The sequence below is a fragment of the Oncorhynchus mykiss genome, chromosome 12 (genome assembly GCF_057628025.1).
Source record: "Oncorhynchus mykiss isolate SJ-2025 chromosome 12, ASM5762802v1, whole genome shotgun sequence".
Lineage (NCBI taxonomy): Eukaryota > Metazoa > Chordata > Actinopteri > Salmoniformes > Salmonidae > Oncorhynchus > Oncorhynchus mykiss.
Window position 1 is genome coordinate 84,919,389 of NC_143033.1, and position 21,520 is coordinate 84,940,908.

At 42.7% G+C, this 21,520-nt stretch overlaps 1 protein-coding gene across 3 annotated transcripts in view; it reads left to right on the plus strand.

The window, feature by feature from the left end:
• The window catches only part of mybpc2a (myosin binding protein Ca), a 58,882-nt gene that overhangs the window by 26,741 nt on the left and 10,621 nt on the right, over nucleotides 1-21,520 (plus strand). Inside the window, exons 1-20 of one of the 3 annotated variants that reach the window (XR_016484810.1) lie at nucleotides 4,607-4,762; nucleotides 5,110-5,124; nucleotides 5,982-6,056; nucleotides 6,211-6,359; nucleotides 6,513-6,630; nucleotides 6,870-6,918; nucleotides 16,237-16,293; nucleotides 16,376-16,548; nucleotides 16,767-16,899; nucleotides 17,156-17,280; nucleotides 18,496-18,601; nucleotides 18,753-18,913; nucleotides 19,052-19,217; nucleotides 19,505-19,611; nucleotides 19,740-19,769; nucleotides 19,891-20,030; nucleotides 20,223-20,382; nucleotides 20,659-20,763; nucleotides 20,953-21,141; nucleotides 21,260-21,394. Coding sequence is in view for 2 of the 3 variants with exons in the window: in XM_090191509.1 (XP_090047635.1) it covers nucleotides 4,693-4,762; nucleotides 5,110-5,124; nucleotides 5,982-6,056; nucleotides 6,211-6,359; nucleotides 6,513-6,630; nucleotides 6,870-6,918; nucleotides 16,237-16,293; nucleotides 16,376-16,548; nucleotides 16,767-16,899; nucleotides 17,156-17,280; nucleotides 18,496-18,601; nucleotides 18,753-18,913; nucleotides 19,052-19,217; nucleotides 19,505-19,611; nucleotides 19,740-19,769; nucleotides 19,891-20,030; nucleotides 20,223-20,382; nucleotides 20,659-20,763; nucleotides 20,953-21,141; nucleotides 21,260-21,394 (2,263 nt within the window). In the remaining variant the exon portion in view is untranslated. Of the gene's footprint in view, nucleotides 1-4,606; nucleotides 4,763-5,109; nucleotides 5,125-5,981; nucleotides 6,057-6,210; nucleotides 6,360-6,512; nucleotides 6,631-6,869; nucleotides 6,919-16,236; nucleotides 16,294-16,375; nucleotides 16,549-16,766; nucleotides 16,900-17,155; nucleotides 17,281-18,495; nucleotides 18,602-18,752; nucleotides 18,914-19,051; nucleotides 19,218-19,504; nucleotides 19,612-19,739; nucleotides 19,770-19,890; nucleotides 20,031-20,222; nucleotides 20,383-20,658; nucleotides 20,764-20,952; nucleotides 21,142-21,259; nucleotides 21,395-21,520 lie in introns of those variants that run through there. The other 2 variants (XM_090191509.1, XM_036938711.2) reach the window with 2 other exon arrangements.

The window sequence follows — 21,520 nt, forward strand, 5'->3', positions numbered from 1 at the left end:
TTTATTAACAGCTTGCTACTGAGGCTAAGATGTTTTCTGGTCTAACATGTCACTTGTGCATAATGTGTGTGGGAGAGTGTGTGCGTTCGTGCGTGTGTGTTTGTCTGTGTACGTACAAGGTGCATTAACACAGGCCCAGCCTGCAACATTAACACAGGCCCATCCTGTAACATTAACACAGGCCCATCCTGTAACAATAACACAGGCCCATCCTGTAACATTAACACAGGCCCATCCTGTAACATTAACACAGGCCCATCCTGTAACATTAACACAGGCCCAGCCTGCAACATTAACACAGGCCCATCCTGTAACATTAACACAGGCCCATCCTGTAACATTAACACAGGCCCAGCCTGAAACATTAACACAGGCCCAGCCTACAACATTAACACAGGCCCAGCCTGCAACATTAACACAGGTCCAGCCTGCAACATTAACACAGGCCCAGCCTGCAACATTAACACAGGCCCAGCCTGCAACATTAACACAGGCCCATCCTGTAGCATTAACACAGGCTCATCCTGTAACATTAACACAGGCCCATCCTGTAACATTAACACAGGCCCAGCCTGCAACATTAACACAGGCCCAGCCTGCAACATTAACACAGGCCCACCCTGTAACATTAACACAGGCCCAGCCTGCAACATTAACACAGGCCCACCCTGTAACATTAACACAGGCCCATTCTGTAACATTAACACAGGCCCATCCTGTAACATTAACAAAGGCCCAGCCTGCAACATTAACACAGGCCCAGCCTGCAACATTAACACAGGCCCAGCCATACAGAGGGTAAGAGCTTTTCAGTCAATGTGTTAAGCCTTAATTTACACCCTATGCTGTATGCAACTACAATAAGCTTGGCAAAATACCAATCCTCTATAGTTGCGAAGATAAAATATACAGACGTGTGCAGCCCCACAATTAGAAACTTGATAGAAGTACGCAGGAGGATCGCCATTTAACGTAGCTAATTGCATTGGGAAAGTATTCAGACCCCTTGACTTTTTCAACGTTTTGTTACGTAACAGTCTTGTGCTAAAATGTATTCAATAAAAATCTACACACAATACCCCATAATGACAAAGCAAAACAGGTTTTTAGAAATTGTTAGCAAATTTCTTAAAAATAAAAAACATATTCCTTATTTACATAAGTATTAAGACCCTTTGTATGAGACTCGGTATTGAGCTCAGGTGCATCCTGTTTCCATTGAAAAAAAATATTTAATCCATTTTACAACAACGCTTTCAGGTAAAAAAAAAATATGGAAAAAGTGAAGTGGTCTGAATAGGTTCCGAATGCACTGTATATTAGCTTTTGCTTGTTTGTTTGTATCTTGTATACATATTTGCAGAAGTGTCTTTTGGGTGGGTGGGTGTGGGTATTTCAGTGTGTGCTTCTGCATATACTGTATAGTACCAGTGAAAGTTTAGACACACCTACTCAAACCAGATATTTTCTACATTGTAGAATAATAGTGAAGACATCAAAACTATGAAATAACACATATGGAATCATGTAGTAACCAAAAAAGTGTTAAGCAAATCAAAATAGATTTTAGATTTTAGATTCTTCAAAGTAGCCACCATTTGCCTTGATGACAGCTTGCACACTCTTGGCATTTTCTCAATCAGCTTCATGAGGAATGATTTTCCAACAGTCTTGAAGGAGTTCCCACATATGGTGAGCACTATTTGTCCGCTTTTCCTTTCACTCTGCGGTCCAACTCATCCCAAACTATCTCAATTGGGTTGAGGTCAGGTGATTGTGGAGGCCAGGACATCTGATGCAGCACTCATCACTCTCCTTCTTGGTAAAATAGCCCTTACACAGCCTGGAGGTGTGTTTTAGGTCATTGTCCTGTTGAAAAACAAATTTTATTCCCACTAAGTGCAAACCAGATGGGATGGCATATCGCTGCAGAATTCTGTGGTAGCCATGCTGGTTAAGTGTGCCTTGAATTCTAAATAAATCACAGATGGTGTCACCATTAAAGCACTCCCACACCATCACACCACCTCCTCCATGCTTTATGGTGGGAACCACACATGCGGAGATCATCCGTTCACCTACTCTGCGTCTCACAAAGACATGGCGGTTGGAACCAAAAATTTGGACTCATCAGACCAAAGGACAGATTTCCGCCAGTCTAATGACCATTGCTCGTGTTTTTTGGCCCAAGCAAGTCTCTTCTTATTATTGTTGTCCTTTAGTAGTGGTTTCTTTGCAGCAATTTGACCATGAAGGCCTGATTCACGCAGTCTCCTCTGAACAGTTGATGTTGAGATGTGTCTGTTACTTGAATTCTGTGAAGCATTTATTTGGGCTGTAATCTGAGGTGCATTTAACTCTAATGAACCTGTCCTCTGCAGCAGAGCTAACTCTGGGTCTTCCTTTCCTGTGGAAGTCCTCATGAGAGCCAATTTTATCATAGCGCTTGATGGTTTTTGCGACTGTTCTTGACGTGTTCTGCATTGACTTACCTTCATGTCTTAAAGTAATGATGTACTGTCATTTCTCTTTGCTTATTTGAGCTGTTCTTGACATAATATGGAGTTGGTATTTTACCAAATATTCTGTATACCACCTCTACCTTGTCACAACACAACTGATCAAACACATTAGGAAGGAAATAAATTCCACAAATTAACTTTTAACAAGACACACCTGTTAATTTAAATGCATTCCAGGTAAAAATCTCATGAAGCTGGTTGAGAGAATGCCAAGAGTGTGCAAAGCTGTCATCAAGGCAAAGGGTGGATACTTTGAATAATCTGAAATATAATATATAACTTTTTTGGTTACTACATTATTCCATATATGCTATTTCATAGTTTTGATGTCTTTGCTATTATTCTGCAATTTAGAAAATAGTAAAAGTAAAGAAAAGCCCTTGAATGAGTAGGTGTCCAAACTTTTGACTGATACTGTATATATTAGCATTATCCTCATACTTAACCATAAAACCTTTTACTTTCTTTTATTAGAGGTGAGGCACCCTGAGACAAGGAAGGGTACTGTAACAAAAAGGATTGTAGTACAGTGACTGTATGAATGCACAAATGTATCAATGCATTCTGCGTTTGTGTGTATTTGTAGTAACCAGCATGTATGCCAGTGTCATCATGGGTAAGCCTATGTATGTTTGTATGTCTTGTTTTTATGATCTAGTATTTCATATATTCATATAGCCACAACTTTTTTCTCCAGTCACAGACTCCGTACACAGGGACAGTATATTTGGTTGTTGTTTAACCCTTCACTGTCCGCAGTACTAATGTCTATGTACCAATTGTTTCTTTTCATTCAGAGGGAAGTGAGTGCAGAGATGGTAAGGAAAGGAAACAATACACAACTCCTCCTCTGTGTTTGTGTGTTCGTATGCTTCCCTGCTTCCTGTCAATCACCTGGTTAACGTGCATGTCTGTCAGTCTCAGTCACGGCACGATGTGTCGGTGACCTGAGTGTCCGTCACGGTGGACTGACAAACGGAGACTACTGAATCCTGGGATTGCTCTGGCGATGGCCGTCAGTAATGGAAAAGATCCTGCAGGCCTATTTGATGGGTTTATGGATACTGTATCATTAATGTAGAGATCTTTAGGAATCATCTGTTGAGGAGTTAGACCCAGAGAATCAGTCTGACAGATAGTTGTTGTGATATCAGCGCCGACTGATACTAATTGCTAGAGATCAGCGGTGAGTTTCCCAAAAACATAAAGATCATATTGGCAAAATGGCATAAAATCATAATTTTTCTATTGCTTATGAATGAACTTAAGATGATCTTTAGTGCTTAATATGATATTCATGTTTTGGGGAAAACCCTGATCTGTTGAGATTAGGCATTACATGATACAGTATCATGGTTTCGCCAAAGCATCCAAGTGAAGGAATTGTATTAAACATCAAATGACGTTGACTTGAAATTGATGCAGAGTGAAAACGTAATCTAAATTACAAATGACCAAATGATATATACTGTATATATTTACTCTGGGTATATATCGTGACCTGTGTGTATGTGTGCACTTACTAAGGTAATGGTTTAATAGAAGGATAAGTTGATGATAAGTTTTGCTGTTTTGTTGCGTTAGTTCAAATATTGTTCCTGCACAATACCATATCCCTTATCATTAATCACTGTATTGCAAAAGATGTTGATATGAAATATCAAGGTATTATCTGTTCCTGAAGTGTTACAGTAATAATGAATTAAGTGATATTTACCTACAGTAATATTTCCCATAATACGCATTATCCCCCAAAATGATCTTACTGAAAAATTGTTATGGTTTTGATGGATGCCGGTTCTGCTGTTCCATTTGAGGTGTTTATCGCTGCACTCCCAACCTCTCACAGTTTCAAACCGCAGCGACTTTCCAATGTGAGAGTGAAATGGTGTAAAGAGCTGAAGGAAAAGTGTCCCTTGGGTGCTGGTCCAGGATCAGCTTGACCTATTCAAATTCTTACTGAAATGATTTAAATCACACTAGAGAACTGAGCCTGGATCTGTGCACAGGGGTCACTTGATTCCAATCAAATTAACTGAGCCCATAAAAGCAGAGAGAGGGGCATATGCGGTGTGACTCTGAGTTTATGGAGATGCATGACCTCACTTGATTCTTGACCCTTGTTCCATTCTCTCGACAACCTTTTCACCCAATCGATTGGTCAATCGATATGGCTTTTTACCTGCTTCTCTATGCTTATAAACTCTCTTTTTCCATAGAGCTCTTGTCAGATTCAGAAGGTGAGAGAACAAATAAATTGTGTTCCATTTGCACAGCTAATAATTCCCCTAAATTCTCAATAATAATAATAGTAATGATGAGTACAGTGTCACCAACTGGTTTGAATTTGACGAGTGAGGAAATAACTCATTAACCGTCTAGTTTTTACCTCCATTTTGAAAAGAAAGGAAATGTTCATCCAAGTTAGAGAGGGAAGAGAGAGACATTAAGTGTGTGTGAGAGAGCACCTGCAGGTCAGGTTTTCATAGCTGCTCAGTAAACGCTCATCCTTCAGATTACAGTAAAGATACTGCAGCTAATGTGTTCCCTCGCTGTGTTTCTCTCTCTCTCTTTCTCCCTGATACAGAATTGCCCGATGATGGTAAGACAAACAAATACTTAAGCTTGTATTTGTCTATCTGCTGACACAAAACAATGCAATCCTTTTTTTGAAAAGGAGGGAGCACGCAAAGGAACAGGAGCGAGCAGTCATGCTTTGATAATATCACAACATTAAAGAGCTATATTTACTTTTGTCACAGTGGGAGAAGACTAGTGGAAAGGGATGGATAAACACGTCTTCAGATGTGTTTTTAGTTCCTTGTTCATTCCCAGGTGGGCCTACCTTACTGCTGTTAGAGGCCCTCTTCTGGTGTTGACTAGACGCTTGGATACTGACCCTCAGTTAAATACAAGACATTAGAATAATGGAGACATTTCAGGGAGTGGAAACACATGCCGCAGCACTTTTCTCTGTCTTTGAGAAAAGCTGTTGCTAAATGTGGATATTTTTTATTTTACCTTTATTTAACTAGGCAAGTCAGTTAAGAACAAATTCTTATTTTCAATGAAGGCCTAGGATCAGTGGGTTAACTGCCTGTTCAGGAGCAGAACAACAGATTTGTATCTTGTCAGCTCGGGGGTTTGAACTTGCAACCTTCCGGTTACTAGTCCAACGCTCTAACCACTAGGCTACCCTGCCATCCCGGCAGTTGCAGGGTGAACAAAGTCGCAGGGTGAACAAAGACTAGCTTTACCTCTGACCTTTGATCTTGCTGCCTAGTAGACAAAATATTAATAAATTAATGGTATTTATAAACAAAGGTGCTTTGGTCTAATGTTTGGTTTTCTGCCTCTACTTGTCTGTTCACTGATGGTGTTGTGTCTATGATGTCTGATGAGCAGTCATCCATGACCTTATTCTAACCCCTGACCTCTATGACCTCTCCCTACTTTTAGAAACTGTCCCAGGGGGACAGTCCGAGCTGACCGGACTATTTGTAGAGAGGCCAGAGAGCACTACAGTAATCAAAGGTGAGACCCCTGCCCTCTTGCCCCTCTCTGAGACATACTGTAGCACTCTGAAGTTTGGATTGACACTCACATACGGATCATGCATAAGAACCCTAAAAACACCATTATCCAGAGGTCAGAATTTCTGATTGCTGATGTAAATTGTGGGTGGCAGGGAAGAACGTCACCTTTGTGGCTAAAGTGGACTCATCTGACCTGCTGAGGAAGCCCAACATGAAATGGCTGAAAGGGAAGTGGCTGGACCTGGGCAGCAAGGCTGGCAAGCACGTGCAGTTTAAAGAAACCTATGACAGGAACTCCAAGGTGTGTGTGTGTGTCACTGTTTTCACATTCTCTCAAATCTGCACAAGTGAAAGTCTACTGTACATCTGTGTTACTCTTTTGTGTGTGTGTACTGTGTGTGTGCGTGTATATATTGTAAGGGTGTATGTCTTCCTCTCTCCCTATCTCAACCAGGTCTACACATATGAGATGAGCATCATCAAAGTAGTGGAAGGAGACGCAGGTGGCTACCGTTGTGAGGCCACCTCCAAAGACAAGTGTGACAGCTGTACATTTGAAGTCACAGTGGAAGGTGGGTCCCTCCCAGGCCATCATTGTCAGCCATTTAGTCATGTATCTGTCACTTAACCTGTGGTCAGTGAGTTTGTCAGTAAGTCATTCAATATTTGATACAGAATGTTTAATGATAAAGCAGGTAGTGTATATGTGTTTCAGTGTCAGTACTCAGTCCAATATTCTTCCTGATTTTTCAACTGTCTGTCAGTTAGTCCAGTGTTCCTCTCACCGTTCCCTCCCTCTGTCATGTTTCAGCCGTACAAGAGGAGCAGCCCGCCAACATCCTGGATGCCTTCAAGCGATCGTGAGTGTGACTGTCAGGGTGGTTCCATTCAACATATCATCTGTCTTTCTCTCCCACCTCACATATGTTGGTTATTCTCTCTATCTTTGCCTCCGAGCATTTGTCCCACTCTGAGTATATCTGGCTCCCATATCTGTGTTTGTAGGTGTCTTTGGTATATCTGTGTCAGTCACGTTGTCTGTGTGCGTTTTAGCTTCACTGTATGTCTGTCATTGTACTATACATCTGCCTTTTCTATGTCTTTATCTGTGCATTCATGTCTATTTGTGTCTCTGTGACTTACTGGTGTGTCTCTGTGACTTACTGGTGTGTCTCTGTGACTTACTGGTGTGTCTCTGTGACTTACTGGTGTGTCTCTGTGACTTACTAATGTTTCTCTGTGACTTACTAATGTGTCTCTGTGACTTACTAATGTGTCTCTGTGACTTACTAATGTGTCTCTGTGACTTACTAATGTGTCTCTGTGACTTACTGGTGTGTCTCTGTGACTTACTAATGTGTCTCTGTGTCTTACTAATGAGTCTCTGTGACTTACTGGTGTGTCTCTGTGACTTACTGGTGTGTCTCTGTGACTTACTAATGTGTATCTGTGACTTACTAATGTGTCTCTGTGACTTACTGGTGTGTCTCTGTGACTTAATAATGTGTCTCTGTGACTTACTAATGTGTCTCTGTGACTTACTAATGTGTCTCTGTGACTTACTAATGTGTCTCTGTGACTTACTGGTGTGTCTCTGTGACTTACTGGTGTGTCTCTGTGACTTACTGGTGTGTCTCTGTGACTTAATAATGTGTCTCTGTGACTTACTAATGTGTCTCTGTGACTTACTAATGTGTCTCTGTGACTTACTAATGTGTCTCTGTGACTTACTGGTGTGTCTCTGTGACTTACTGGTGTGTCTCTGTGACTTACTGGTGTGTCTCTGTGACTTACTGATGTTTCTCTGTGACTTACTAATGTGTCTCTGTGACTTACTAATGTGTCTCTGTGACTTACTAATGTGTCTCTGTGACTTACTAATGTGTCTCTGTGACTTACTAATGTGTCTCTGTGACTTACTGGTGTGTCTCTGTGACTTACTAATGTGTCTCTGTGTCTTACTAATGAGTCTCTGTGACTTACTGGTGTGTCTCTGTGACTTACTGGTGTGTCTCTGTGACTTACTGGTGTGTCTCTGTGACTTACTGGTGTGTCTCTGTGACTTACTAATGTGTCTCTGTGACTTACTGGTGTGTCTCTGTGACTTACTGGTGTGTCTCTGTGACTTACTGGTGTGTCTCTGTGACTTACTAATGTGTCTCTGTGACTTACTGGTGTGTCTCTGTGACTTACTGGTGTGTCTCTGTGACTTACTAATGTGTCTCTGTGACTTACTGGTGTGTCTCTGTGACTTACTGGTGTGTCTCTGTGACTTACTAATGTGTATCTGTGACTTACTAATGTGTCTCTGTGACTTACTGGTGTGTCTCTGTGACTTAATAATGTGTCTCTGTGACTTACTAATGTGTCTCTGTGACTTACTAATGTGTCTCTGTGACTTACTAATGGGTCTCTGTGACTTACTGGTGTGTCTCTGTGACTTACTGGTGTGTCTCTGTGACTTAATAATGTGTCTCTGTGACTTACTAATGTGTCTCTGTGACTTAATAATGTGTCTCTGTGACTTACTAATGTGTCTCTGTGACTTACTAATGTGTCTCTGTGACTTACTAATGTGTCTCTGTGACTTACTGGTGTGTCTCTGTGACTTACTAATGTGTCTCTGTGTCTTACTAATGAGTCTCTGTGACTTACTGGTGTGTCTCTGTGACTTACTGGTGTGTCTCTGTGACTTACTGGTGTGTCTCTGTGACTTACTGGTGTGTCTCTGTGACTTACTAATGTGTCTCTGTGACTTACTAATGTGTCTCTGTGACTTACTAATGTGTCTCTGTGACTTACTAATGTGTCTCTGTGACTTACTGGTGTGTCTCTGTGACTTACTAATGTGTCTCTGTGTCTTACTAATGAGTCTCTGTGACTTACTGGTGTGTCTCTGTGACTTACTGGTGTGTCTCTGTGACTTACTAATGTGTATCTGTGACTTACTAATGTGTCTCTGTGACTTACTGGTGTGTCTCTGTGACTTAATAATGTGTCTCTGTGACTTACTAATGTGTCTCTGTGACTTACTTATGTGTCTCTGTGACTTACTAATGTGTCTCTGTGACTTACTAATGTGTCTCTGTGACTTACTGGTGTGTCTCTGTGACTTACTGGTGTGTCTCTGTGACTTACTGGTGTGTCTCTGTGACTTAATAATGTGTCTCTGTGACTTACTAATGTGTCTCTGTGACTTACTAATGTGTCTCTGTGACTTACTGGTGTGTCTCTGTGACTTACTGGTGTGTCTCTGTGACTTACTGGTGTGTCTCTGTGACTTACTGATGTTTCTCTGTGACTTACTAATGTGTCTCTGTGACTTACTAATGTGTCTCTGTGACTTACTAATGTGTCTCTGTGACTTACTAATGTGTCTCTGTGACTTACTAATGTGTCTCTGTGACTTACTGGTGTGTCTCTGTGACTTACTAATGTGTCTCTGTGTCTTACTAATGAGTCTCTGTGACTTACTGGTGTGTCTCTGTGACTTACTGGTGTGTCTCTGTGACTTACTGGTGTGTCTCTGTGACTTACTAATGTGTCTCTGTGACTTACTGGTGTGTCTCTGTGACTTACTGGTGTGTCTCTGTGACTTACTGGTGTGTCTCTGTGACTTACTAATGTGTCTCTGTGACTTACTGGTGTGTCTCTGTGACTTACTGGTGTGTCTCTGTGACTTACTAATGTGTATCTGTGACTTACTAATGTGTCTCTGTGACTTACTGGTGTGTCTCTGTGACTTAATAATGTGTCTCTGTGACTTACTAATGTGTCTCTGTGACTTACTAATGTGTCTCTGTGACTTACTAATGGGTCTCTGTGACTTACTGGTGTGTCTCTGTGACTTACTGGTGTGTCTCTGTGACTTAATAATGTGTCTCTGTGACTTACTAATGTGTCTCTGTGACTTAATAATGTGTCTCTGTGACTTACTAATGTGTCTCTGTGACTTACTAATGTGTCTCTGTGACTTACTAATGTGTCTCTGTGACTTACTGGTGTGTCTCTGTGACTTACTAATGTGTCTCTGTGTCTTACTAATGAGTCTCTGTGACTTACTGGTGTGTCTCTGTGACTTAATAATGTGTCTCTGTGACTTACTAATGTGTCTCTGTGACTTACTAATGTGTCTCTGTGACTTACTGGTGTGTCTCTGTGACTTACTGGTGTGTCTCTGTGACTTACTGGTGTGTCTCTGTGACTTACTGATGTTTCTCTGTGACTTACTAATGTGTCTCTGTGACTTACTAATGTGTCTCTGTGACTTACTAATGTGTCTCTGTGACTTACTAATGTGTCTCTGTGACTTACTAATGTGTCTCTGTGACTTACTGGTGTGTCTCTGTGACTTACTAATGTGTCTCTGTGTCTTACTAATGAGTCTCTGTGACTTACTGGTGTGTCTCTGTGACTTACTGGTGTGTCTCTGTGACTTACTGGTGTGTCTCTGTGACTTACTAATGTGTCTCTGTGACTTACTGGTGTGTCTCTGTGACTTACTGGTGTGTCTCTGTGACTTACTGGTGTGTCTCTGTGACTTACTAATGTGTCTCTGTGACTTACTGGTGTGTCTCTGTGACTTACTGGTGTGTCTCTGTGACTTACTAATGTGTATCTGTGACTTACTAATGTGTCTCTGTGACTTACTGGTGTGTCTCTGTGACTTAATAATGTGTCTCTGTGACTTACTAATGTGTCTCTGTGACTTACTAATGTGTCTCTGTGACTTACTAATGGGTCTCTGTGACTTACTGGTGTGTCTCTGTGACTTACTGGTGTGTCTCTGTGACTTAATAATGTGTCTCTGTGACTTACTAATGTGTCTCTGTGACTTAATAATGTGTCTCTGTGACTTACTAATGTGTCTCTGTGACTTACTAATGTGTCTCTGTGACTTACTAATGTGTCTCTGTGACTTACTGGTGTGTCTCTGTGACTTACTAATGTGTCTCTGTGTCTTACTAATGAGTCTCTGTGACTTACTGGTGTGTCTCTGTGACTTACTGGTGTGTCTCTGTGACTTACTGGTGTGTCTCTGTGACTTACTGGTGTGTCTCTGTGACTTACTAATGTGTCTCTGTGACTTACTGGTGTGTCTCTGTGACTTACTGGTGTGTCTCTGTTACTTACTAATGTGTCTCTGTGACTTACTGGTGTGTCTCTGTGACTTACTGGTGTGTCTCTGTGACTTACTGGTGTGTCTGTGACTTACTGGTGTGTCTCTGTGACTTACTAATGTGTCTCTGTGACTTACTGGTGTGTCTCTGTGACTTACTGGTGTGTCTCTGTGACTTACTAATGTGTCTCTGTGACTTACTGGTGTGTCTCTGTGACTTACTGGTGTGTCTCTGTGACTTACTAATGTGTATCTGTGACTTACTAATGTGTCTCTGTAACTTACTGGTGTGTCTCTGTGACTTAATAATGTGTCTCTGTGACTTACTAATGTGTCTCTGTGACTTACTAATGTGTCTCTGTGACTTACTAATGGGTCTCTGTGACTTACTGGTGTGTCTCTGTGACTTACTGGTGTGTCTCTGTGACTTAATAATGTGTCTCTGTGACTTACTAATGTGTCTCTGTGACTTAATAATGTGTCTCTGTGACTTACTAATGTGTCTCTGTGACTTACTAATGTGTCTCTGTGACTTACTAATGTGTCTCTGTGACTTACTGGTGTGTCTCTGTGACTTACTAATGTGTCTCTGTGTCTTACTAATGAGTCTCTGTGACTTACTGGTGTGTCTCTGTGACTTACTGGTGTGTCTCTGTGACTTACTGGTGTGTCTCTGTGACTTACTGGTGTGTCTCTGTGACTTACTAATGTGTCTCTGTGACTTACTGGTGTGTCTCTGTGACTTACTGGTGTGTCTCTGTTACTTACTAATGTGTCTCTGTGACTTACTAATGTGTCTCTGTGACTTACTGGTGTGTCTCTGTGACTTATTAATGTGTATCTGTGACTTACTAATGTGTCTCTGTGACTTACTGGTGTGTCTCTGTGACTTAATAATGTGTCTCTGTGACTTACTAATGTATCTCTGTGACTTACTAATGTGTCTCTGTGACTTACTAATGGGTCTCTGTGACTTACTGGTGTGTCTCTGTGACTTACTGGTGTGTCTCTGTGACTTAATAATGTGTCTCTGTGACTTACTAATGTGTCTCTTTGACTTACTGGTGTGTCTCTGTGACTTACTAATGTGTATCTGTGACTTACTAATGTGTCTCTGTGACTTACTGGTGTGTCTCTGTGACTTAATAATGTGTCTCTGTGACTTACTAATGTGTCTCTGTGACTTACTAATGTGTCTCTGTGACTTACTAATGGGTCTCTGTGACTTACTGGTGTGTCTCTGTGACTTACTGGTGTGTCTCTGTGACTTAATAATGTGTCTCTGTGACTTACTAATGTGTCTCTGTGACTTAATAATGTGTCTCTGTGACTTACTAATGTGTCTCTGTGACTTACTAATGTGTCTCTGTGACTTACTAATGTGTCTCTGTGACTTACTGGTGTGTCTCTGTGACTTACTAATGTGTCTCTGTGTCTTACTAATGAGTCTCTGTGACTTACTGGTGTGTCTCTGTGACTTACTGGTGTGTCTCTGTGACTTACTGGTGTGTCTCTGTGACTTAATAATGTGTCTCTGTGACTTAATAATGTGTCTCTGTGACTTACTAATGTGTCTCTGTGACTTACTAATGTGTCTCTGTGACTTACTAATGTGTCTCTGTGACTTACTGGTGTGTCTCTGTGACTTACTAATGTGTCTCTGTGTCTTACTAATGAGTCTCTGTGACTTACTGGTGTGTCTCTGTGACTTACTGGTGTGTCTCTGTGACTTACTGGTGTGTCTCTGTGACTTACTAATGTGTCTCTGTGACTTACTGGTGTGTCTCTGTGACTTACTGGTGTGTCTCTGTGACTTAATAATGTGTCTCTGTGACTTACTAATGTGTCTCTGTGACTTACTAATGTGTCTCTGTGACTTACTAATGTGTCTCTGTGACTTACTGGTGTGTCTCTGTGACTTACTAATGTGTCTCTGTGTCTTACTAATGAGTCTCTGTGACTTACTGGTGTGTCTCTGTGACTTACTGGTGTGTCTCTGTGACTTACTGGTGTGTCTCTGTGACTTACTAATGTGTCTCTGTGACTTACTGGTGTGTCTCTGTGACTTACTGGTGTGTCTCTGTTACTTACTAATGTGTCTCTGTGACTTACTAATGTGTCTCTGTGACTTACTGGTGTGTCTCTGTGACTTACTAATGTGTATCTGTGACTTACTAATGTGTCTCTGTGACTTACTGGTGTGTCTCTGTGACTTAATAATGTGTCTCTGTGACTTACTAATGTGTCTCTGTGACTTACTAATGTGTCTCTGTGACTTACTAATGGGTCTTTGTGACTTACTGGTGTGTCTCTGTGACTTACTGGTGTGTCTCTGTGACTTAATAATGTGTCTCTGTGACTTACTAATGTGTCTCTGTGACTTAATAATGTGTCTCTGTGACTTACTAATGTGTCTCTGTGACTTACTAATGTGTCTCTGTGACTTACTGGTGTGTCTCTGTGACTTACTGGTGTGTCTCTGTGACTTACTAATGTGTCTCTGTGACTTACTGGTGTGTCTCTGTGACTTACTGGTGTGTCTCTGTGACTTAATAATGTGTCTCTGTGACTTACTAATGTGTCTCTGTGACTTACTAATGTGTCTCTGTGACTTACTAATGTGTCTCTGTGACTTACTGTTGTGTCTCTGTGACTTACTAATGTGTCTCTGTGTCTTACTAATGAGTCTCTGTGACTTACTGGTGTGTCTCTGTGACTTACTGGTGTGTCTCTGTGACTTACTGGTGTGTCTCTGTGACTTACTGGTGTGTCTCTGTGACTTACTAATGTGTCTCTGTGACTTACTGGTGTGTCTCTGTGACTTACTGGTGTGTCTCTGTGACTTAATAATGTGTCTCTGTGACTTACTAATGTGTCTCTGTGACTTACTAATGTGTCTCTGTGACTTACTAATGTGTCTCTGTGACTTACTGGTGTGTCTCTGTGACTTACTAATGTGTCTCTGTGTCTTACTAATGAGTCTCTGTGACTTACTGGTGTGTCTCTGTGACTTACTGGTGTGTCTCTGTGACTTACTGGTGTGTCTCTGTGACTTACTAATGTGTCTCTGTGACTTACTGGTGTGTCTCTGTTACTTACTAATGTGTCTCTGTGACTTACTAATGTGTCTCTGTGACTTACTAATGTGTCTCTGTGACTTACTAATGTGTCTCTGACTTACTAATGTGTCTCTGTGACTTACTAATGTGTCTCTGTGACTTACTAATGTGTCTCTGTGACTTACTGGTGTGTCTCTGTGACTTAATAATGTGTCTCTGTGACTTACTAATGTGTCTCTGTGACTTACTAATGGGTCTCTGTGACTTACTGGTGTGTCTCTGTGTCTTACCTGAATGTTTGTTTGTGTGTTTTTATGTTTCAGTTGTACATTGTGTCCATATGTTTCTATTTCTATGTCTGTTCACTATGTATATCTCTGTATCTCTGTATTCGTGTGTCTTCTCTTCCCTGTCTCCAAAGACTTGTTTCAACATGTGTGCAGCAGCTCTGTCTCTCACTGTGAAGCTGTAGAAAATCCCTGTTTGTTGGCATAGTGCTGCCGCCAGTCAGTTCACTCTAGTTACTGTTTCAAATATGATTTCCTCTCCTGATCAGACAAAAAGACAAAAAAAGCAAGGGTAAGACAGGAAACACAACGTGCAAAGGACTATTTCAGATTGTGTTTTTGTTTATTTTGTGAATTTTGGTATGAAGAAAAGAGAATGAAAAGATATGAAAAAAATGGATGCTTTACAAGTGTGAATTAAAGTGTGAAAACTGAAGATGCCAAAAAACCTTCAACACCCCAAAGGTTGCTAGATGGGTTAGCGCCACAGTATGTGGTGGTCTTTGCATTCCAACTCCCACTGTCAGTAAGTATGGAGAATCCAGTCATTGCGATTCATCCGTGTGTACCCCCATCTTCCTCCTCAGCGATTCCATGTCTGGCCTTGCTGCCTCTCTGTTATAAGGCAGCCTTGTCCTAAGCTTCTTCCAGAACCTGAATCCATTGTGTGTGTTCTGAATCTATTATTTGGGATTCCCTTCCGTGTGCTTCCATATTCCCACCTTTGTAATTCTTCATCTGTCCACTGTGTGTGTTCAGATGTGAAATAGCCCGTGCTTCCCCTCATGTGTTCTTTGTCATGTGAGGCTATGTCTGGCCCATTGACAAGGCCTCAAGTGGAACTAGTGTATATTTCCCATGGATTACATACATTAGAGATGCAATCATGAGGTGTCATATGTGTGGATCTTTATGTGAGTGTAAGAAAAGCTCTGTGTGGGTGTGTATCAGCAGTACCTGTGCGTGTACATTTACACAGTATTTACCTTGCATATATGTGTCAATGTACAGCCTTGTACAAGTACAGTGTATCTGTGTTTGCGTTACATACAGTAACAAATAGAGGTCAATACTGAATGTTTGTGTGTGTGTGTGTGTGTGTGTGTGTGTGTGTGTGTGTGTACACTAGTATGCTGTTTTTATGTCCCATTGAATTTAGGCGGGCAAAGTGTCAGTATGCGCCTTATGCTATGCTCTATATGCTCACTCATTACCATCCTGTTTTGTGTTATCAGAGGCATAAAAGGCGCCAAAAAAGGGTAAGACATGGCTACAGACACTGTGCGATACTGTGCAACCACAGTGTACTGTCTGTATATTTGTGTGTACAGTATATGAGAATTCCAACCTGTTATAACTTTTATATCAATACTGTATCGTTGATGTCAGGGAAAGTGAATGTGGGTGTGGATGTTTGTGTGTGTGTGTGTGTGTGTTCGTCTTAGCAGGGTACAGTGTAGTACCATCTACTGTATGTCCAGTACCATTCGTTCACTTCCATATTTTTTGTAAACTAACAATGATTCACTACTATAGCATTGAAATAGCACAGCTATTCATTGTTGATTGATATTATGTGAAACCTTAATATACAACAAGTATATTTGTATGTACAGTATACTGTATGTTATGTTTGAAATGACCGACTCCTCTAACCTGACCTAACACTGTAGGAAACCTAATTCTCCCACTCGTAACCTTTCTTGTCCCCAGGGGAGATGCAGGAGAGGATGCAGGTGACCTGGACTTCAGTGCCCTCCTCAAAAAAAGGTAGGAGTGGAGTTAACTCCATTATGAGCAATCACACATACTCTCACACACACAATCAATCTCCTCTCCCCCTCTCTTTCAGGGAAAAAAAGGCGAGGGACGAGCCCAAAGAGGAAGTGGATGTGTGGGAGATCCTGAAGGATGCTAAGCCATGTGACTATGAGAAGATTGCCTTTGACTATGGCATCACAGACCTCAGGGGCTTGCTCAAGAGACTGAAGAAGATGAAGAAGGTGGAACCCAAGAAGAGTGACGGTGAGGGGAGAGAAAGGGGGGGATACTGGAGGAGGAAGTAGGCAAGCTGTGGGCATTTCTACTTGAGAGTGTTTGGGACAGGGAATGTTTTATTATAGTGAATGCCTGAGGGGCTCTGAAAGGGAGGTAGTCTGGAGTAGTGTTGCTTGGGTTATTCTGGTTGTTGTGTCTGGTGTGTAAAGGCTGGAGACATAACAGTGGTTCTTTCCCTCCCTCAGCCTTCCTGAAGAAGCTAGAGCAATGTTACTCTGTGGACAAGGGCAAGAGGACCCAGATGCATGTTGAGCTCCATGACCCCAACGTTCAGGTCAAATGGCTGAAGAACGGAGTGGAGATCAAACCCTCTGCCAAGTGAGACTGGTGTGTGTGTGTGTGTGTGTGTGTGCGTGTGTGCGTGTGTGCGTGTGTGCGCGTGTGTGTGTGTGTGTGTGTGTGTGTGCGTGTGTGCGCGTGCGTGTGCGCGTGTCAGTATATTTGACTATATGAGCGTGTGAGTCATTCATTTGTCAATGAGTTGAGTGAGCGACACTCGGTCACTAGTGTCTTTGTCTGTCCTCTCTGTTTTCTGCCAGTGTCTCTCTCTGCCCCTGTCTGTCTGTCATGCCAGGTATGTGTTTGAGTGCGTGGGCAACAAACGGACACTCACCATCAACAAGAGCAACCTGTCTGACGATGCAGCCTATGAGTGTGTGGTGGGAGAGGAGAAGAGCTTTACTGAAGTCTTTGTCAAAGGTAAACACTCAGCATCTTTACATAGGGTGTTTGAGGGGAGGGAGTTGTTCCCTGCTTAGTTCAGTGTCTGAGTGTGTAATGTCTGTCAACATTTACTGTGTATGCAGTACATGTCTCAATGTTTATATGTATTTGTGTATTAATGTCTATGAACAGTAAGTTTGCACAACGTTGTCGTCCTATATTTGTTGTCCAGTTTGTAGCGTGTCTTATGCGTGTTCTGTGTGTCTTGTTGATTTTGGGTAGAGGGGCAAAGATGCATTTGCTCCTCAATCATCACGTGCTTTGCTCTCTCTCTGTGCCCATTCATTTCATGCTGTTTTTGCATTTATCCGACCGTACAGCAACGGGTAAGTTTCCCCACACAGACGCCATTCCAGTGCAACAACCACAGTACGTTGTTGTGTGTATTTAGACGTCCCTATTGCTTCTGTCAGTGTTTATATCAATGCCGTACGTGTTGATGTATCTAACGTGAGAGAAGGTGTAAGTGTGTTTAGCGGATCGAAGCTAGCTTAGCATCGATCACACAGTTCAGTCACCTTCTGGAGACCTGAATTACTGCCCCCCTCCCAAAAAAACATCCAGGGCTTTTGCGGTATAGCACTTTTGGCGGAAACTTCTGATTACGTTGTTGTGTTGTTGTTGTGAGCATGGTACTGTAGGGGAGCCCTCGGCGGACGGGTTCATGTTACAGTGGTGCCGTGACTCAGACATCAACTCTGGTATCTATCTTCTGCTGAGGTTGCTGAGGAAAAGGAGGTCAGAGGGAGGTGGATGTAGAGGACGGCAGCTAATGGATGCTAGCTTAGCATCACGCATTCACACAGTGATGACGATGTCACCTTCCCAGAGACCTGAGGTACCGTCTCCCCCGTACCACAACAGCTCAGTTCTCTGTTTCTATAGCAGTATTAACGGAGACTATGGAGGACATTGTGTTGTTGTGAAACATGGTATCGAATCCTGGTGCGGACTGGTACATGTTAGGTGTTCGTGTCTTTGTGTTAGCACATTATACAGTGCTGTGCCATGAAATCTTCAGCTTCATCATTCTTCCACTTCTTCCTCCTTATTCTTCTGCTTACTTTGGTGTTGAGTGATCAAGTCTTTGTTGGTGAGTTTTCCTGTAAGTGTGATTGTGTATGTGTGTAACTTCCCCATGGTGTTTGTATGAGGTGTATGAGTTGTGTTGACGGCTGTGTCTATCCACAGAGCCCCCGGTCACCATCACCAAGCTGCTGGACGATGTGCATGTAGTGGTGGGAGAGAAGGTGGAGTTTGAGTGTGAGGTGTCAGAGGAAGGAGCCAACGTCAAATGGTGAGGGACTCATTCTAATACACTTTTTAATCAAATGACTAACTAACTAAATCAATCAATCTCTGTTACAGCTGTGGCATTTGTGTGTATATGTGACTCATCACCACTGTTAAACGCTATTTCTATGTCTGTGTGTCTCACCCGTGCTCAGGATGAAAGATGGAGTTGAGCTGACCAAGGATGGGAAGTACAGGATAAAGAAGGATGGGAAGAAACACACTCTGGTCATCAATGAAGCAACCATAGAGGACATCGGAATGTACTATGTTTACACTAATGGGGGAGAATCCAAAGGAGAACTGGAAGTGGAAGGTACCACTTCCAGATATCATACAGTACACTAAATAAGGAAATGTTTTATTAACTTCATTTTTGGAAGAGTCTGAAATGCTGTCTCTTTCTGTTTTCTCTTTCTCTCTCCTTCCCTTCATCTCTACCCCTGGTGCTCAGCCAAGGAGCTGGAGGTTCTGCAGAGTATAGCTGACCTGTCGGTGAAGGCGTGTGAACAGGCCATGTTCAAGTGTGAGGTGTCTGATGAGAAGGTGGTGGGCAAGTGGTTCAAGGACGGTGTGGAGGTCAAACCCGGCAACCGCATCAAGATGTCACACATCGGAAGGTATGGCATCACATTGCTGGGGGGGGGTCCTCATTGAGTTGCAGTAACTTCAGACAGGCCTGAACCTGTCAGTACAGTACATATTCTCACTAGCTAGACCCACCTATGGCAGGTGATTTTTGCCATAGCAACACTGGTCATGCAGGGAAGGAGCTTTCCCATGCGTCTTTTTACTTGATATTGCATAATGAAGCATGTTGCCAGGGTAACTGTGCTTTGCATAATTGTGGGTCACTGCAAGTGTCTGTTGTCTCTTTGGTAACGTTGGGTTGCCTTTGGTTCTCCAGGATCCACAAGCTGACGATTGATGACGTGAAGCCGCAGGACGAAGGAAACTACACCTTTGTCCCTGAAGGATACGCACTCTCCCTCTCCGCTAAACTCAACTTCATTGGTGAGTGAGAGAGTGAGTGAGAGAGAGCAAGAAAGAGAGATAGACTCCTCTAAGTTTTACTGAGTACAATGAAGCAGAGCCTGCATTTTAAACGATACTGATTCATGTGTTTTCCCTGTTAATCTCAGAAATCAAGATCGAATATGTTCCACGCCAAGGTAGGTGTGGCTATTGTCACCTGCCATCTGTTGGCATTACCTATTTATTACAGTGTATTTAATACTGTGATAATCACCCAGGACCCCCTGTCCCTTTCTGACATTCCTCCGCTCCTCACAGACCCTCCCAAAATCCACCTGGACACCAGTAGCACGGGCAGCAAGAACACCATTGTTGTGGTGGCTGGCAACAAGCTCCGCCTTGATGTGGAGATCACAGGAGAGCCTGTCCCCACTGTGTGCTGGATGAAAGGAGACACTGTGAGGATCTAGTCTTTCTGTTACATCCTCCTCACACACACATCAAACCCCTGCCCCAGCATGCCTCTCTAAGGAAGGCAGGGTGTCACTCACATTAATCAACCATTAGGCCATCCAGGTTACACCCAGTAGCTGAATCACCAGACTGTGTCAGTCCAGTTGTCTAAGTGCCCTCCCTGTTCCTGTCTCTAGGTGATATCGGAGGCGGAGGGCAGAGTGAGGGTGGAAACCAGGACCACTCTGAGCAGCTTTGTCATTGAGGGGGCGGAGAGGCCAGACGAAGGCCAGTACTCCATCATAGTGACCAACCCAGCCGGAGAGGACAGGGCTGAGCTCAATGTCAAGATTGTTGGTCAGTGGTACTCTCTGTTTCCTTCTCTCTCTCTCCTCTCTCTTTCCAGTCTTCTACTCTCTCTCTCTACACTCCTCTCCTCTTTCCCCCACATCTCCCTGCTCTCCCTTTTCTCTCTCTGTGTCTTGTTCTCCCCTCTTATGCAATATATATGTAAACAGATATGTAAAAACAATTCACTAAGAGAGATTCAATTATAGATGTGACATTAAGTTAGAACCCATTCTGAGCTGGTAAGAACACCTCTGTCCTGACTGTTCCCCCTGTCCACTCCAGATGTGCCTAACCCTCCAGAGAACGTCAGATGTATGGGAGTTGGCGAGGACACAGCCACCATTACATGGGATCCCCCCAAATTTGACGGGGGTGCGCCCATCAAAGGTGCACCTTTCCTATTTTTACATCTATCTGTTGAGCTATCAGACTCTCTTTCCTCTGGGTTAACAGGCATCTGTTAACCTCTCTCATTACATTGGTAAGATCTAATGATGTCTCTCTGTGAAGATGTCACACTGTGATGATGTCGCTTTGTGATGGTGTAATGTCGCTCTGTGATGACGTCACTCGCAGGCTACCTGATGGAGAGGAAGAAGCAGGGTTCCTCCAGGTGGACCAAGCTGAACTTTGAGGTGTTTGAGTCAACCACGTACGAGGCTAAGAAGATGATTGAGGGTGTTTTTTATGAGATGAGAGTGTTTGCTGTCAACGGGATCGGGATCTCCCAGCCCAGCGGCAACTCAAAGCCCTTCATGCCCATAGGTGGGTAGACACTTATTACTAGAGCAGTGGAGAGAAGCCTTTCAATTTCCTGATACTCTACTTATACAACTTACCTCGGTCTTCCTCTCCTCTTAACTATTCTCTCTCTCTCTCTCAGCCCCTACCAGTGAGCCCACTCGTCTGACGGTGGAGGATGTGACAGACAGCACATGTGCCCTGAAGTGGCGTCCTCCAGAGAGGGTTGGAGCAGGGGGCGTTGACGGGTACATAATCGAGTGGTGCAAAGAAGGAGGTGAAGGAGGATTTGGGGATTGTTCAATAACATTATTATTCCTTCTAATTCACTAATCGCTCCCATAGAATTCCTATAAAACATCTCATTTCCAAGTGGATGACAATGAATACTCTTCTGCTATTG